Genomic DNA, 18,262 nt, shown 5'->3' on the forward strand with positions numbered 1-18,262 from the left:
CTGTAAAATAAGAACAAAAAGTATTAGTTTAACTGTACTGTGTGAGGGTAAAATGATACGGGTTTGCCTAGATACATACATGTAAACGGTCTAGGGTTTTGATCAAGTGTAAGTTGTTAGCATTTTTTTTAAATATTTAAGCCAACATAATGGAAAAACCTTTCAAGCAAGATATACTCTCCAAAATATGTCATCCTTGGCCTTTGGAAGTGCCATTTCCAAGTGTGTGTGTATGTGTATATCGGGGGGGAAATAACCACAGATGCCCTATCGCCAGCTTCTTCTTCATGAGCCGGGAATGAAGGAATCCCCATGAACCTGTGCTTGAGTTACCTCATCGTAGCATGACCAATAAAGATGGTCAAAGATTGTCCATCGGTAAAGAGGGGGAAAACAAAAAAACAAAAAAACAAAAAAAAAAAAAAAAAAAAGAGATGGTGGTTTCCTGTGAGGAAACAGGGAAAGATGGGAAAGGCTGGGTCTAGATGAACTTTTACAAGCGTTTTAAAGCTTAACTTTAAAATGCTAAAAAACTTTTATAAAATGCCTATGACGCGTTTTACTGTGAATTGCCTCGATTTTACATAAGAGTTTATAAAAGTTTTACTTTTAATCCTTTCAGGGAATGAGTACAGGGGTACATAAAACCCCTTACTCATTCCCTGAAAGAGTTAAAATGTGTAAAGAAATTGGACGAGGCTTTAATGGTAAATTATTTTATTAAATGTGTGTGTTTTTGTGTGTGTTGGGTTGCAATGAGCACAGCCCTAGAGGAGCTGTGACATGTGTTACAGATAAAGAACACATGTCACAGCTCCTCTAGGGCTGCGGGAGTGATCAGGGGAGCGGAGCTGTCAGCAAAGTAAAGCTCTGCTGACTGCTCTGCTCCCTGATTGGCTGAGGAAAGGGAAATCCTGATGATGCTTGAGCTGTCATCAGGGTTTCCTATTTCTCAGCCAATCACAGAGCACTAGAGATGAATGGGCACAAGTCTCCCCATTCATGTCTAGTGCTGAATGGCTGAGAAATGTAAAACCTCAGCCAATCACAGAGCACTAGGGGGTGAATGGAGAGGCTTGTCCTCATTTAACCCCTAGTGCCCTGCGATCCCTCACTGTCAGGAGGATTTCCAGGGCTGTGCTCATTGCAACCCTGGAAATCATCCTGTCAAAAAAAAAAGTTTAGTTACACAAACACATTTAATAATTTAACATTAAGGCCTCGTCCAATTTTTTTTACACATATTTTAAACCTTTCAGGGAATGAGTAATGGGTTTTATGTACCCCTGTACTCATTCCCCAGGGTGGGGTGGTGGAGATCTGGGAGTCTCCTTATTAAAGGAGGCTTCCAGAGTCCAAAGTCCTGCTAAAAACCTTTATAAAAGCTCCGATTGTTTTCAATGGAAGCTTTCATAAAAGCCTAAAAAGCTTTTTGATGCAAAACATATGCAGAATACATATAACTTGACCCACCTATTGGAATATGCAGAGGTGCAAGAACACAGACATTGTGTGGAGGAAAGACATACAGCAGCTGGTTAGTAAAATATGCCGCCATAAATCTCCCCATAGATTGGATGACTGCCAGTGCTGCTTCTGGGTAAATCTTCTCATCAAACTCCTTACCTGCTAAATACACAAAGTAAAACCAGTGAAGGTTGAGAATTATACTACAGATACAGTTACAGAGAAGCTGCAAGCAGTGATCTTACCTTGCTCTTCCTCTGCCAGCAGATCTGATTGACGCAGCAGCTTCCTCACCAGCAGGTCACACAGGCCTTGTGCATCATTTAAATTATAATGGTATAAGTGACAGTAAAGTATTGCCAGGTAATAACGAGTCTGAAATAACCCAGCTCGACTTCCGCCTAGACCACAATACAAACAGACCTTAAAAAAAATGGCACATGGCAAACAACATCTTCTATCATTATGTTTAAAAATTCCTGTCAAATGTTTGAAGAACATGAAGCTGGGGATGGCAAAAACATCTAAAGCAATAACCTGATTGCATGTACTTACACCGATGACTGAAAGACTAGCAGAGACAACCAATCAGGCTTTAGCTTTCAAATTAAAAAGGGTCTTTAGTTGGATGCACTGTACTTTTCCTTTATTTGTTTACTCACTGGAAATTGTATACAAAATATTTGCCTACAAAATGAACATTGAAGACTTTCTTTAGGCCTCAAGCTTAAGTTTATGGCGGGGCAAAGAAAACAAAATGAGCAGTGGACTCTGTATGTGTGTAACTGGCGGGGTGAGACTCAGAAGTCTGTCTGCCACTACTTGTAAATAAAGAGGCAGAAATTAGGCCCAATAATCACTGATAAAAAGTAACCACATTGACAAAATCTGTATTTTTTTATTCACAGAGGCATTACAATTTACCTTGGAGACTGGCTTCCAGCAACTCTTTCTTCCAGAACTCTATTGAATCATTATATGATCCAAACAAGAAATATTCTTCACCTTAAAAATAAAAACAAATATTTATCTATATATTGATTTAAACATTTTTATCTTTATTTTAAACAAATATGTGTAATGATACAATGAGCAGATTATCATAAAATGACTTTGGGTTTATGTATTCTAATGACTCTAATAACTAATGAATTAAGGATGGTATAATACAATCAGATAAGGGTGAAAAATAAAACTCTTTAGGGCAGGGGTCGGCAAACTTATGGCCACTAGGCCATTTCAGGGGTGGGCGGGAGCACACTAATCCCGCCCTAATGTCTTCGCCCCCACCAGGGAACGCCCCCTGAAGTGAAATCCCTCTCCTCCGTATGCATTGCAGAGGAGGGATTTACCTTCAGGGAGCGTTAGCTATTTACTGCGGCGACAAAAGTTTCAGGCCTGCCACGGTAAATAGGGGAGCCAAAGCAAGGAGGCGGCACCGGAGCTCCGGCTCAGGTAGTTCCTAACGCCCCCTGGCCGATCCGGCCGGCAACCCCAAAGGCCAGAGTTTGCCGGCCCCTGCTTTAGGGGAACATCATAAAGGAATATAAATAACTTCAAAAAGGAAGGCCAACACCAATTACCTATGGGCCACAGGAAGTTGCTATGGCTCCAATTTCAATCATAGGCATTTCCTAGTCAAGTACATTCAAGTATGACAGAGAAGTTTATTTTAAAAAATGGCCCAGTGTAGACTTGTGCAAGCCTGCATATCACTATTAGTCCCAAACCACAGAGGGTTTACTTTTAATTTAGTGGACCAAGTCCAACATACCGTATTTTTCGGCGTATAAGACGCTCCGGCCTATAAGACGCACCCAATTTTAAACAAGAAAAATCTAGAAAAAAAAAGATTCTGAACAAAATACCAAAAAATCACTCTGTGTCAATGTATCCAGCATCGCGGGATCGCGGTATCGGGTGAGTATGATTTTTTAAATTATTTTTAACATGTATTCGGTGTATAAGACGCACCCACTTCCCCCCCCAGTTTTGGGGAAGAAAAAGTGCGTCTTATACGCCGAAAAATACGGTACTTTCTTTATGCACCCTCATTTTTAAGAAACATTAACCATGCATAATGAATCACAGAACAATAAATATAACATCAATATAATCAACTACGAAAAAGTACACAGCAGAACAGAACACTAATTTACTGCACAAAATGGTGCTTACTCCCCAAGTGGTATAGCGAAAGTGCACTGTATTTTGGTATATACACTAAGGTTGCACCAAAGGGTAATGGACACCTGACCATCACACCTATATGCTGGACATCACATTCATAAACCATGAGCATAACTATGGAGTTCCCTCTTTGTGGTAGTATCATCCTGCAGCAGTATTCTTAACTGCAAACACCTAAATTTAATCATTTGGACCAGTGTTTACATACATTTAACCATTTTGTAGGTGTGATGGTAAGGGTGCACAAACTTTTAATTCCAATGTTAAAAATATAGCAAACAACTAAAGACTCAAAAGAACACACACATTTACAAAGACCTTTTTTTAAACAATAGATTATTTTACCAGTTACAGGAAGAAGACACAAGGTCTGGCACAGATGTTGGTTTGCAGATTGCAGCTCAGCTTGTATGTGACAAAGCAGCGCCCCAATGGCCTTTTCTTCCCTTTGAACTCCAGGCGACAATTGCATAGACTGATTCAAAGACTGCTTTCTCAAACGTGTCTGGTACCAAAGGGTCTGATTATACAAGAGCCTCCATAGCACAGTCAGTCTGCAAAGCACAATGATAAAAAATAAACATAAAAAGAAATTGTTAGCACACACATATCTTAATATTCTTATCTAAATAGAATACTTTTTTTTTTTCTTTTTTTTTAATATTCCCCTAAAAATTTACGTTTTTTATGGTTCAGGCAGCATATACCTCTCCCTAGCTTATCTCTCCAATAAGCTATTTTAAGGGGAAGGATATTGTGTTTAATAATTGTTTAAGGTTCAGAAAGTAACAGATGTCAAGATATTTTTTAAAAGGCACATATAAAATAATGCACATGAACATCTTATTTTTATTATTTCCAACCAGCAGATAAAGCGACTCCCTCCATCCCCATTTGCCAGGCTAATCTTATCTGCTGTGCTGAAAAATAGATTGAAAGCTCAAAATTAGAAGAGCAGCTAAATTAGATGAACAGTAAAAACAAACCTTAACCCATCTCTTTGTTAAAATAGATTGTAACTGGTACTGCTTTTTTTTATAAAACCTAGTCAATTAAAATATACTGCTAGAATGCCATTTAAAAATAAAAAGTCAAATTTACTTTGCGGTCTACAGCTAACCATTTATTTCTGGAAACCATATGATTTTTCTTCTGTGCAAATACGCAACAGCATGCAGTTTGGGTTCAGGATTTCCCAGGAACCTCATTTACAAGTTTCTGCGACTTCCTCACTATCTCAAATGTCTGTTCAGAGTTTTAAATCAAATTAAAGGCAGTCCGTTGCAGGGTACACAATAATCATTAGAAATGCCATTAAGTTTATTAAACTAGAAGTATTGATATGAATTACATGTTTTGCACGAACTTGCAAGTCTGTTGCATTTCAAGTACCTTTTCTCTGACTTTCTTCTGCAAGTCAATACATTTGGAGATTCCTTGAAAATATAGCATACTGGTGAGCCATTGAATGGTTGGGTTAGTGCTTCAAATAAAGGCGTCTTTACAATGTCAGGATGTGCCATATCACCCTGTGAGGTGGCAGAAAAACCAGCAGAGACAGACTCAAAACATAAACCATAAATTGTGGCCAGGTTTTGGGAAACCATTCTTAGCAAACAGAAACCTTCCAAAAGATTCTTCGAGTACAGCTGAGTGTGCTGAAAAAGGATCAACTTAATGACCTCTGCAGACAGTTTTATCATGTGTCCACAGGCTTGCCGTGGCCATACATCCCAGAACAGAACAGTAAGACACTGGTGCAGAACACCAAAGTAAGAAGACCAACGTGTATCTCCTTTTCCCAAAGCCTTTGAGCGTTTATCGGATTTTAATGTAGGGCACTTGGGACTTTGAAGAAGTGACAAGAAATGAACCAAACACCCCACGGTGTACTGTAACAGACTGTCCAAATCTGCTATATTTCTCATGGTTACTCCGGTGGCCCATGCTGTCAGTAAAGTTTTCCTAATTTGCCGGAGTTCACGTAGAATGTCGCTCTTTACCATGCTGTGGTCACTAGCATGGAGGGTATCAAACATGGAAGCAAATTCCAGCCTGCCTTGGTCAGCTCTACCAAATGTGCTATCTGATGGAGCTATGTATGCTTCCTGATCATCGGACTCCGCATCGTCATCCTGGGGACAAAACAAAACAAGTCAGCTGATCATCACTACAATTCAGGAAGACTGCTAGAATGAACCATGCAGAGAATATAATTTTGTTTAGATTTGTTGAAAAGGTACATTTTTTAAATACTTTACGCTTCATGAGTTATTCTAAGGACTCTTTCAAGTCTAGTTTATCTGGGATAGATGTGAAAAGTTTCTATGAATTCAAACATTTTTGGAACATTTAAAACATAAGATTAAGGCCTGGACATTCATCCCAATCTCTAAAATGTTCTTTTCTGAAAAATGTTTGCAGTATTTGCACAATTGTTGCTAACATTCTTTTTAGTTAAAGAAATATGTACATGAAGTAATCTTAGCGTACATAAAAACAATACAAATTTCCATTGTTAGTGAAGGTGGGTGATCCAGCAAACCAGGATATTATCTGGTCCAGGATTCAAAACATTTGCTAGCAAATAGTAAATGCCTTTGAGGAAAACCATTACAGAAAAAAAGAACAGAATTGGAATGTGCATTTGAATACCTGTAATAACTTTTCCATATGGTTACAGATTTCCTCCTCATCTTGTAAAAAGCTTGGCACTGCAGAATGCACTGATGGAAGTTTATCAGTATCTTTTAACAAAGTGGCCTTCAGAGAAGACAGGGACCTCAGTTTAATCCCATTTGTATGTGACTGTAACAATAAATGACATTAATTAAATATTAAACCAAAACATTTTTTACATAAGTTGAAATACTGCAAAGTTAATAAAATAAAAACAATTACTCCAATTATAACTACCAAATCTACAAGTGTAGGTAAACCAGACAATCAGATTGGTATCCAGTTAAAATAAATAAAAGCAGTGTAGTGTATTTATATTACAATGTATAACAAGTTTACAGGATTTCATTTTTCCTGCCATATCTCTCACCTTTCCTGGCAGGCTCTGTCTTATATTCTCCAGCCTCTGAGCTGAGTCAAGCAGTAAAGACTTTAAAAAGTAATGAGGAGACATATTTTGTGCAAAGCGAAGGGCAGTCACCATATAACCATCAGAGACGATGAAGTAGGGAAGGCAAGGGTGACAAGTGACAGAAAACCTCTGCCTCATTAGATCAGCCTCAGATGCCACAGAACCTAGAGAGTCATTGGCATTGTGGCTTTCCAGGACGGGTACCGGGGGTCTGCAAAACAAAAACACGAAAACACAGACAGTAAAATTACTTGTCCATTGCCATTTGAAGCTTGTAATATTAGTTACACATTATATAGAGGCTACCAATACAGATATTTGTGTTCAGCTTTCAAATGTTGCCAAGAACCCTGAACCCCCCTTTGTGTCTATTCTTCCTAAATGTGGAACACAATTTTAATTGCATGAAAGGCAACAGCATTACCATCTTCTGATGCCAGAAGTTGTATGTCTTCTGGCATCAAAAGATGCAAAGGTTATTTTTGGCACAGCTGGGCAAGTCCATGGCTCAGATAAAGAAACAGTGTTCAACACAGAATTTTTTTTAAGCCAGGTGAGAATAGAAGGCCGGGGGCAACACCTGTATTGTGACACATTGTACAAAAACAGTCGGGTGGCTACTGAAAAGTGCCAAGTGGTGTGCCCAGATAAAAAGGGCTGGGGGAATACTGCAAAAGGAGAAGGACTGTCTGATCTTCATTTTGGCAAAATTATCACATATTGGTCACATAAACAACTTTCGGGTATGAGGGTGAAGGAAAAGGATTTAAGAAGAAATTTGCTGAGAGGAATATTGTTCTATAAAGTTTAAAAAAAACATTTTTTTTTGTCATGTAAATATTACACAAGTATTATGTAGCCTGATCTAAGATAGGTGGAGCACTAAGCTCCTTTTCACCTGAGATGGCGAATTCTGAAGCTGTCGTCCAAAAGATTACTAGCTACTTTTGCCATGCTGCCTCTTTAGTTAATCTATAGAGAATCCTATGTAATGTAGCAAATGTTTATTTGAAAACCTATCTGATAAGGGAACAGTCATATATGGACAAACCATTGCTATGAGAACTAGGTTTGTCCTGGTCCTTAACAGGTGAGAATGTTTAGTGACCATGAACAGATCAGAATAATGACTGCATCATGCATTCAAACTAAACAGACAAGTCATGCTGCACTGCATGAAGGTCTAATGACGCCATACTTACATTATAACGTGACATTAAATCATGAAGACAGAGCAAGTGAGAGAAGAGAGCTAGAATGAGAAAATGAGGAAAGAAGAATAACTGGAAAAAGGCACATGAAATGACAATAGCACATGGATATAGTAAAAACAGAAAAGAAAACATTATGTGGAAGTAGATAAAAAAAAAAACACAAAACATTAAAATGGAATATATATCTAAAGTAAAGCTGAAAATGTGATGGAAAGAAATAAAAAAACTTGTGTAAAAAAATAGGTATTTTATGTGTGTTATAACTTCTTGTTTCTTAAATGTAGCAGTCAGATCAAATCTTTACCTTTAACACACAATACAATGTACAATTTTGACAGAAGAAAAATGTTATTAAATGAAAAACTGAGGATCTAAATAACACAGTGATAGCAGCTATTATTTTATGGTCACAGCGGTTATCGAATATACACTCAAACTAATTTTAGGCACACAAACATGGTGATCCCCACATTTTCTGTTACGTATAAAAAATATAAGACTGTAAAAATGTTTACAGATACATCAGACCTCACATTTTTGTGCACCCCAAAAGCACGTATTACAAGACCTACAAATGCCAATAGACAGCACTTTAATACCAATTATAATTTATTAATTTTGAGTTGACCATAAATTATGGTTCCAGAATTATTCCTCTTGTTTTGCATGCACAAGAACACACAATGCATGCTGCACAATCTGCACTGATGTATGCATAGCTCTTTTTCCCCCCTTTTATTATAATTATAAACAATAAGCCATGTGTATAACACAAGACCACTATTTACCAGCAAATAGGCAGTGGGGAAACTAAAGTTTTTTTAAAGGGCATTTGGGAAAATATATTTTGTGACACATTTTGCAGTCATTATTAGGTAAAGTTATTTGTGGTAAGGCAGAACTATTTACGGACAGGTAAGATAACAGATTGATTCTTATTGTCCATACCAGATACTACATGTAGTTACCTGTATGTGATTAATGGATGAAGAGGGATAAACTCAGCAGGTCCAAACTCAACACTACATCCAGATGTTGTCAAAGTCAGGAGCTCGCCCAGTCGTGTTAATATCAGCAAGGAACCTCTCTTTAAAACACAGGCTAAAAACAGGCTGTCAGATGTCCAGGACATGTCCCCTACCCAGTAAGACCTGAGAAGGGAAACAAGATATTTTAACAATGTAAAAAAGTGCCACAAAAATCTGTAACCAAAACTTTTATGTTAAAGTATGGTGTGAATAAAAGGTTTTGTTGGTGCATGAACCACTGCTGGTTAAATTTAATCTCAATTCCTTACTTCAGTCCATTAGAAGGTTAAAACTCAAATTTACTCAATTTTGTATGGAATATAAGGATATTTAATACTCAGGCATCAGTGTATAAAGGAGTGCAATATATTGACACTGAGTGTCAACTTGAGCAAAATGACAAAATGAAGGATGATAAGTGCAACACATCTATCTGTACATTTAATATTTGCACTGTGCATGGACATTTATACTGTACATAAATTAGAAAAAAAAACCCTATGACCTATTTTGTAGTTTAAGCGTTCTTCAAGTAAGAGTTTTTAATGTCCATGCACAGTGCAAATATTAAATGTACAGATAGATGTGTTGCACTAAATATAAATAAATGATAGAGCATGTTATTGTCTATTGGAGGAAGCAGATGGGCCCAAGATGCTTTGCCTTTGCCTCCATGGAGGAAAAAAAAGTAGTAGTTCAACCCCACTGGAAGTTAATATTATTATTATTACACAGTATTTATATAGCGCCAATATATTATAAAGAGCTTTACAATGTCCATAGTCATGTCACTAAATGTTCCTTTAAAGAACTCACAATCTAATGTCCCTACCTCAGATAAAGGCAGAAGTTGTCCCAGGTTTATTAGAAGCATTCAAAGATTTCTACCAACCTTAGATATCTGGTTGGGATCTGCTGGTTTTTACTGCTACAACCCTGCAAACTGCCACACACAGTGACAAAGTTCATAGTGTTCACAAAGATGACACCAGTCGCCTGCAAAAAAAAAAAAAAACAAATCTCAACGTCATAGTTTCCATATTTGCACATAAGAGAAGACATCTAATATTATATTCAAAATACCTTAGGGTCCTTCTGATTTATTGCCAAGGCAAGGATTAAGCCGTCTTTGGAGAATGCAGCCACCAGAGCTCCCCTAGATTTGACTGGCTCACAGGTAGGGTAGATGGTATCCAGGACACAGTCTTGTTGTGACCAATGAACATGAAAAGGATACACACTAAAAAGAGAATAAGTCCAAAACACGGGTTATACCTTCAAGCAAAAGAAAGGTAAGGCAAGTATACTTTCAAACTGCACAGAAACCCTGTCTTATGAAGAGCAAGAAAGTTACGAACACTTTCCAACGAAAGAATAAAAATCTTTGAGACCACAAAGCAAATATATAAAATAGCAGACCTATTGTACTTTTGATCTCCCTCAATCCAGCGCAGAGAAAAGAATGTCATCATCAGACGGGATGCAGAATAGAAGACAAATACACATAAAAAGCTATCGCCCAACACCTGTAAAAAGACAACTCAGTAACTTACAGAGCAAATATATCTGGACATAACTTAACATATGAGAGCTTCCCATCATAATTTCTAATGATTACATTGGTTTCTGGTTGGTTACTAAAGTAGCTAGTTAAATTGATGTGCACCTATTGGCCGCTGGTTGTCACAAATAATTATATATATAAATAAATACACACATACATACATACACACATACACACACCCTTTAAAATTGTATAGAAGAAGAATGTAATTGAACATATATAACTTACCTCGCTCTTTAAAAATATGGCATTGACTGTAGCGTCTTTATCTGCTGTGCTAGGAAACATAACTGTGTCATGAGGTTCAATTTTATTCCAGCGGCCTGAAAGAGTCCTGGTTTTCTGTAAATTGGGCCAATAGTTTTCCTCTGTGTTTTCCCACAGGTACACACATCCTGTGTGGGTGGCCAAGAGAACTCTACTTCCATCTCCTGACACATACAGGTACAGCTTCAAAGAAGTTTCTAAAAGAAAAGCATTCATGGCAAGTTACTAGTTTCCAACTGTACTACTGCTAAACATCCAATTGTTATCCTTTCATTTTTTATCTTTAAAGCAAAATTCTAGTCAAAAATAAGATTATCGCTCATTAAAACAATAAAACTGCAAAAAATAACCCAAACTGCTTTTCTCATCTGCTAGACATCTTCCATTGCCAGCATCATTCAACCCACTATGAGCTTAGGTTTTCAAAGAACAGGACCCAAGCCTGTGACTGAACAATGAAAGAAAAAGCAACATAGTGACAAGTTGTGTTTTTTCAGTATACCTCTTGTCAACATATTAACTGATTCTTTGTATTGTTTATTCCTTTCACAACCTTTTTTTATGGGAACCGCAAAACACACTGACACAAATTCATATATACACCACTTGCAATGACCTACTGATGATTACAAAGCTACATTAATTTATGTGGTCTTTATAGTACATAACTAATTACAATTAAATGACACTATAACAATGAGAAATAAATATGAAATAAATAATAAAATAAATATTTTGTATTTATATATTATGCAGAGCAGTACGGAGTCAAAGTCATGTCATTAACTGTCATTACTGTCCCTAAAATGCTTTAAGGGCAATTTAAGGGTATCATCAACTAGCCTACAAGTATGCTTTGGGAGGAAACTGGAGTAGCCAGGGAAAATATAAAAACTCTTAACTCAGCAGCAACTAGTAGTTATCATGCGTCCCTGAGCTCCACTAATATATTACTTTGCTAGGTGAACATAATGTCATCAGTCAGCTGCAGGTAGGAGAAGGCGTTTCTCAAGCTTTTTCTCTTTTGCTGACATCGTAACTGTCCTCACAATGCTGAAGGCTGTAGCAGGGGCCGATATGTGTTTACATCGGTGCAGAGAATTGGAAAGTCATCAAAAATGAAACAGTTTTCTACAAAAAGCTCAAATCTCAGTCCAGAAGATGGATACTGAGCCTGGATGATGTCTAAATAAAGGACAGCAGAAAAAAACAGTGACCCTGATTTACTAAAGCTCTCAAAGGCTGGAGAGAATACACAGGAATGGATTTCTTTAAATCATTTGCTATTTGCTAGCAAATGTTTTGAATCCTGGACCAGATCCATTGCAGGTTTACTAGATCACCCAGCTTCACTGATCAAAGTGTATTCTCTCCAGCCTTGGAGAGCTTTAATAAATCAGGGCCATTGTCTGGGCGAGTAGAAAGATCTCTGTGTGTGGGAATAAATACCTGAAAGTATTTAGTATATATCTTCACAATATTTAAAAGCTGCTTTATGCCCCAGTTCTGCTCTCTTTTTGTACTTGTGGCTGAGCACAAAATAAGGAAGGACACAGACAGCAAAGAAATAGTATAGAAATAGTATAGGTGACAGACGGCACTCTAAACATGTAAGAAATTCCAAATATGATTTTTTTTTTTTTTTGTCACCAAAATAGGAAAAAAGGGAATCTTCCAAAGGAACATTTATGTTAGTGACGAGGGAAATCCCATCATTATGAATTGAAAAAGTGTTAACCATCAAAAAAAAAAAAAAGTTTTGGCTTCAGATACAATTTAAATCAAAAACATGTAATGTTTGTAAAATCAAAAAATGTTATGTAATAGTCCCTTCTGTCTCTGTTCAAAAAACAATCATATGACGTCCTGACATTTCCAAGCCTCCTCTATATAACCTCAGTAGACAGGTCAGATGAATGGCAATTTGTGCCATGTTTAGTACACATGTACAATGTCTATTTGCTGATTTTGAGAATACCAGAATATTTTTATTACAGTGCAGCTTAGTGGTAATTTTAATAGGATAAGCCTACCTTGTGCAAGTGAAATCAGCTGGGAGATGTCAGTAATGGCTGGAACAGTGAGCAGGCAGCCCAGATCCTTACTCCATAGTGATAATTCCCCAGAGACATTCAACGCAGCCAGCCAGGCTCCTGTGGGATAAAGATGAACCCTTAAACCCAAGAACACAAATGTATTATATTGTAGCTACAGTCCTTGGATGTGGTGGGTGCAATAATGTTTTTTTTCCCTTTTATTTCCACCTGCAATCCTGTCGGTAACAATTCCTGATCTAGAGTAAAGTTATTAACTCACCCCAATGCTGTTTACGGAAAGGACTATATATCACCTCCCCTGCGCACAGGCGCAAGATTGGGTGATGTAGATGGGGAAAAAGACTGCCGATCTCACTGAGATCAGCAATTTTTTTCGCCCATTAACCTCCTTGTCTGGATGTCTAAAAGTGGTACATTGTCTTTCATGAAAATTGGGAAAAAGACTGCCGATCTCACTGAGATCAGTAATTTTTTTCGCCCATTAACCCACTTGTCTGGATGTCTAAAAGTGGTACATTGTCTTTCATGAAAATTTATTTTACAGTGTAATAGTATGAGTATAATAAAGTTTGAAACACAAAATTATGTCAAAATAATTAATTAAATACAGTTCAAAAAATTGTATTTAATAATATTATATTAAACTGTAAAATAAATTTACATGAAAGATAATGTACTGTTTTTGGACTTATAAATTCAGTGTATTGCATTCAATAATTATTTTGTATTGAATGCAATACAAAATAATTTGAAATTCCAGCCACGCCCCTAGCGACATCTGTACGCACCAACATAGATCAAAGAAGAGGACGCAGCCAGAGGAAAGCAGGAAACTTGAGGATGCCGATGGGACCAGGTAAGGTTTTTTTTTTTAGCTACCCAGAGTGTGGCTTTCAGCTGTTTTTTTTTAACCCGAGTCACACTCGAGCTTACCGCTCAGGAGGTTAAAGAAAGGGCTCCTTCTGCACATGCCCAAAGGAGCAGCCAAGAGCCTCTTGAGATGCATGACGTAGGTATCCCTGGAAAACGCTGCACTCCCATTCTCTTTTGATCGCTGTGGCAATCAAGACAGAACGGAGATGTGCTGCCCTCCTTGCACTTAATTAAGTTTATGGTCTGCTTTAGGGTTGCTGTGTGAAAAGATTTTATTGAAATATTTCTTTGCATGTAGAGGAGGAGAAAGGTGTAATCAGTGAAGGTAAAATATAAGCATATCAGACTTTAGGGCAGGAGAAAAACTTCTGTGTTGCAGTAAAACACAGAACTGCAAACCATAGTGCACTTTTTGCAATACAATGGCACCCCTAGGCTTGTTTACAGGAGCAGACACACCCATACGACAGTGAACCACAATTCTGGTCAATATCAAACTGCATTCAAAATATGTGTTAAATTAATGCAATACACAGCCCAAACTCATCAAAGCAAAAGGGGTCCTCTGTACCATTAGAAGATGTAGCAAGTGTCACTATGCTGCTTTTCTTCAGTAAAGGTTTTTTTACGATGCCTGAGCGCAGGTTGATCTCACTGATACGATTGTCATCTACCAGGAAAACAGATTCCTTTTCCTAGGACAAAAAGAGAAAATTACAAATGATGATAATCAGAAAATATGATTAATGAAATATATGTTTGATGTTTACTAACCTGCCCCAACCAGCAAAGCCTTGCACAGGGCTTCTTCCTCTTGATGCTAGTAGACAGGAGAACTTCCAGAGAAACTTCCATGTTTATTAGCACATATCAGCAATGCTTCGCAGATCAGCTGGAATTACTTCCCCCGTCCCTGAGAAAATGACAAAGAAGGAAAACATAATAAGGCATTGGTATATATGCATACCAGATATTCTTCTATAAAGGGAAAAAAAGAGGAACAGGTTCTACAGTATTACTCTACGCTGCAACATGCAATTATCAGGTAACATTTGCATTACTAATTGTGTTACCACAGAGCTGCAAACATATTATTAACCTCCAATAGATATACAGAAGCAAAAAAAGAAATTACAGAACAAATATATTCCCTAAAACCTCCTCGAATGGTGGGACTGGACAGTTTTTGGAACCAAATCTCCTTTATTCTTAATACTTTTCCTGTGCCTTCATATTTCAATAAATTACATTGCTTCATAGAAGCAAGAGAGAATTACTGGACTTTCTTGAGGCAACAATAACTAATTAATTTAAAATATAAAATGTTTAAAAAAAGTTGTTGAATTAAAAATTGTTACTAAGTTTGCAAAAATAAAGTTTTGTAAAATATTATAAATTGTATAAACACAGAAATACATATACAATTATAGGGGATTGGAGGCTCATATCAATTATACATGTTAGAGGGTGTACCATAAATACAAATATAACACCAAACTGCACTCTGCAAGAATCTCAGGATAGTTAATTTTTACTTTTCTACACGCTTTACAGATCAAGTCTGCTTCATCAGGAAAGATACAAGGAGGTATACAAGACATTACTTACCTCCTTATATATCCTGATGAAGCGGACTTGGATCTGTAAAATCCGTAGAAAAAAATTATCCTAAGATTATTATTTATTTTTATAAAGCAGTTAATCAGACATTCACTATTAGGAAATCTTCCAGTTCCGTGTGTTTCAATGGCAGTAAATGAGTTTTTGAGGGAAGGTTTCAGTGAATGTGAATTTGTGATTTGCAAGTTGTAGTATATTACTAGTCATGATATAAAAAAAAAAAAAAAACACATATTTTATGTAAAAAGGCACAAATTCTATAGCACTTCAAAATGCACAGATACAAAAAAAGCCCTGGTGTTTTTTTTTTGCATGTACAGTTTCTTTTATGGCCTATTAAAAATGTCTGTCTTAAGTTTATGAAAAATGTATAAATTAAATGTATAATTAAAAATATAGAAAAAGTTAAAATACTACAATATTGTGAATGGGCCCAAAGTGACCGTTCCAGCAAACCACCAGCTGCAGGATGGCACTTTTGCGATATTGTGCTGGGAATGCATACTATATGTTTATATAACGGCAGCCTTACCTAGCAGTCTGATCTTTTCCTCCGGGAGATCCGTACCTGACTTCACTGCTCTATCCGCTGCCCTTTCTCTGTCTGGGGTCTTTCCTCTACAGCCATCAGCTACTGATGATGTAACTCCTACACATGCGTGCTGTGATTTATTATACGAGCATCATTCACCACATCTTTTGCACATGTATCACAGGCTGCTTACACTCCTAAAAAAAAAAATATCATGAAAAATGTAAGGAGAAAAAACCCTCTAGCATGACATTTGGAGACATTTCCCTCTACAGGAAGTCAGGGGAGATCTCCGTAGAGAGATACAGACATGAAAAAAAAACCCTTTAAACCGTTTTAACCATTTTCTTGCTCTATGATACATTTGCAGAATTATGGATCAGGCAGGTGATTATTACAGGACACGGCAGGTGATGTCCCTCCAGCAATAAAACATACTAACCTGGCCGTTTGCTATCTTCTTTTAAAGAGATGCCAGGAACAGACAGAAAAACTCCTGTGTGCACGCATGTGTGGAATATCATCACAGCCCAGCCAATCAAAATAAATGATAGAACATATTGATTGAACATATTGGGAATGAAGAACATATTGATATTATTGACAGTTCATTTCTGGATTTCTTGCAGAAAAATACCAGTACCACCTGCTCAAGATGTCTAAGCAGAAGAGACTGGCACATAACGTTACTTTCAAGCTGAAAGTTATCAAATTTGCTAAGGAGCATGGTAACAGAGCAGCGGAGAGACACTTCGGGCCACCTCCAACTGAGAAAATGATAAGAAAGTGGAGGAAACAGGAGGATCAGCTCCAAAAGTTGGATAAAACCAAGCACACATTACGTGGAGCAACTGCAAAGTGGCCAGAGTTAGAGGTGGAAGTGAAGGAGTGGATCACAGGGGCGGATTTTGGAGATGTTGCGTAGGTGAAAGTGTCAGGACCTGGAAATGTTCTGAATGTGGGGAGTAAATGAGAGGGCCGAGTCAAAGGTGATGCCAAGACAGCGTGCCTGAGGGGAGGGCTGAATAACAGTGTTACTAACAGGTAAACATATGTCAGGGGGGGATTTGGAATTTGATTGATAATGAGTTCTGTTTTATCCAGGTTGTTTCCCGAATCTGTCAGACGAGATGGTTAATGAGACCTCATCCAGAAAAGAAGAATATGACGGTGATGTATCAGGGAAATATTTATAAAGAATTGCGATCTGGCAGGTGAGGTTATTTCATGGCAGCAGAGAAATGCGACATCCTTTCTGCAATAAAACTTCAGCCTACTCACAACTTTTTCCATGATTACTTTAATATAATAATATTCTGTATAAAGCAGCATGGCCTAGATACTTAGATTGTAAGCTCTCCAGGGCAGGGTCCTCTCCTCCTCCTGTCACTCTCTGTATTGGTCTGTCCATTACAACCCTTATTTAATGTACTTAACCCCCTAACCGCTAAGCCCGTAATTTCTCGCACTAAATATTTTTGCTCTTTTGGTTAACCCCGTATTTTTTCGCCTACACTAAAAAAACATTTTTTATATTCATAATATCTACTAGAACCCTATTCGGACATATTTCTGTAAGTTACAGGTCTACAATTTAAAAAAAAAAAATTTCATGAAAACCTGTGACGCTTTTGGAACAGAAATCTAGAAATCAGTGTAACGCTCAGGTGGTTAATGTAATTTTAATGTATTTAATGTATAAATATGTTGGCGCTATATAAACCTGTTTATTAATATATATAATAATATTTACTGCCTATTCTTTGTATATTGCTTCTCTAATAGTATTATAGCCATTATGACATATTAATATACAGAAATAAAAAGTATAAGGTCATTTTATGTTTGTGACAGAATACACCCCTCTATGTGTTGTAGGACTACAACTCCCAGCGTGTCTTGGATAATGTGCATGTAATACATGTTTACATGGCTGAGCAGCCCAGTCTGTGTATACGGACCAGGTTCGTTCTATATGTCTTACCCCGTCCTTTGCCGCTCACCTCAGCCGGGCCTCCCCGCTCTCCTCACGGCTGACATACCGGTTCGCCTCACCGGAAGCCCGGGAATCAGGGCGGCAATAACGGCCTGTAACTGGGATACGGGGAGAAGAGAAGACCCCGCCCATGGATACAACAAAACTCCGCCTACCGACCGAGACAACACCAAGCCCCCTTCTATGCTATATAGACACACCCACAGGCTGAAGAAAAGACGCTCACGCTAAGACCCCGCCCCCTTATATGCTAATCAAGCAGTGGGGGCGGGGTCAGGGCCATAGCCATTCCCTATAAAGAGCACCTGTCATGGGGAAACTGAGCTGCATAGGCAGACCGAGCCTTTAGAATTTTAGGTGCAG

At 37.7% G+C, this 18,262-nt stretch overlaps 1 protein-coding gene across 1 annotated transcript in view; it reads right to left on the reverse strand.

Moving 5' to 3' along the window:
• The window catches only part of CPLANE1 (ciliogenesis and planar polarity effector complex subunit 1), a gene marked incomplete in the record, with an annotated part of 61,655 nt that extends 43,614 nt beyond the window's left edge, over nt 1-18,041 (reverse strand). Inside the window, 18 exon segments of the mRNA XM_072416608.1 lie at nt 1,474-1,629; nt 1,713-1,868; nt 2,392-2,472; nt 4,003-4,211; nt 5,050-5,792; nt 6,313-6,465; nt 6,707-6,959; nt 8,931-9,113; nt 9,883-9,986; nt 10,074-10,230; nt 10,410-10,516; nt 10,783-11,018; nt 12,855-12,974; nt 14,323-14,446; nt 14,526-14,664; nt 15,360-15,392; nt 15,904-16,100; nt 17,888-18,041. Of these exon segments, the coding sequence (XP_072272709.1) occupies nt 1,474-1,629; nt 1,713-1,868; nt 2,392-2,472; nt 4,003-4,211; nt 5,050-5,792; nt 6,313-6,465; nt 6,707-6,959; nt 8,931-9,113; nt 9,883-9,986; nt 10,074-10,230; nt 10,410-10,516; nt 10,783-11,018; nt 12,855-12,974; nt 14,323-14,446; nt 14,526-14,606 (2,863 nt within the window).
• Between the last annotated feature and the right edge of the window lie 221 nt (nt 18,042-18,262).

The sequence above is a fragment of the Pyxicephalus adspersus genome, chromosome 6 (genome assembly GCF_032062135.1).
Source record: "Pyxicephalus adspersus chromosome 6, UCB_Pads_2.0, whole genome shotgun sequence".
In the NCBI taxonomy this organism is placed as follows: Eukaryota; Metazoa; Chordata; class Amphibia; order Anura; family Pyxicephalidae; genus Pyxicephalus; species Pyxicephalus adspersus.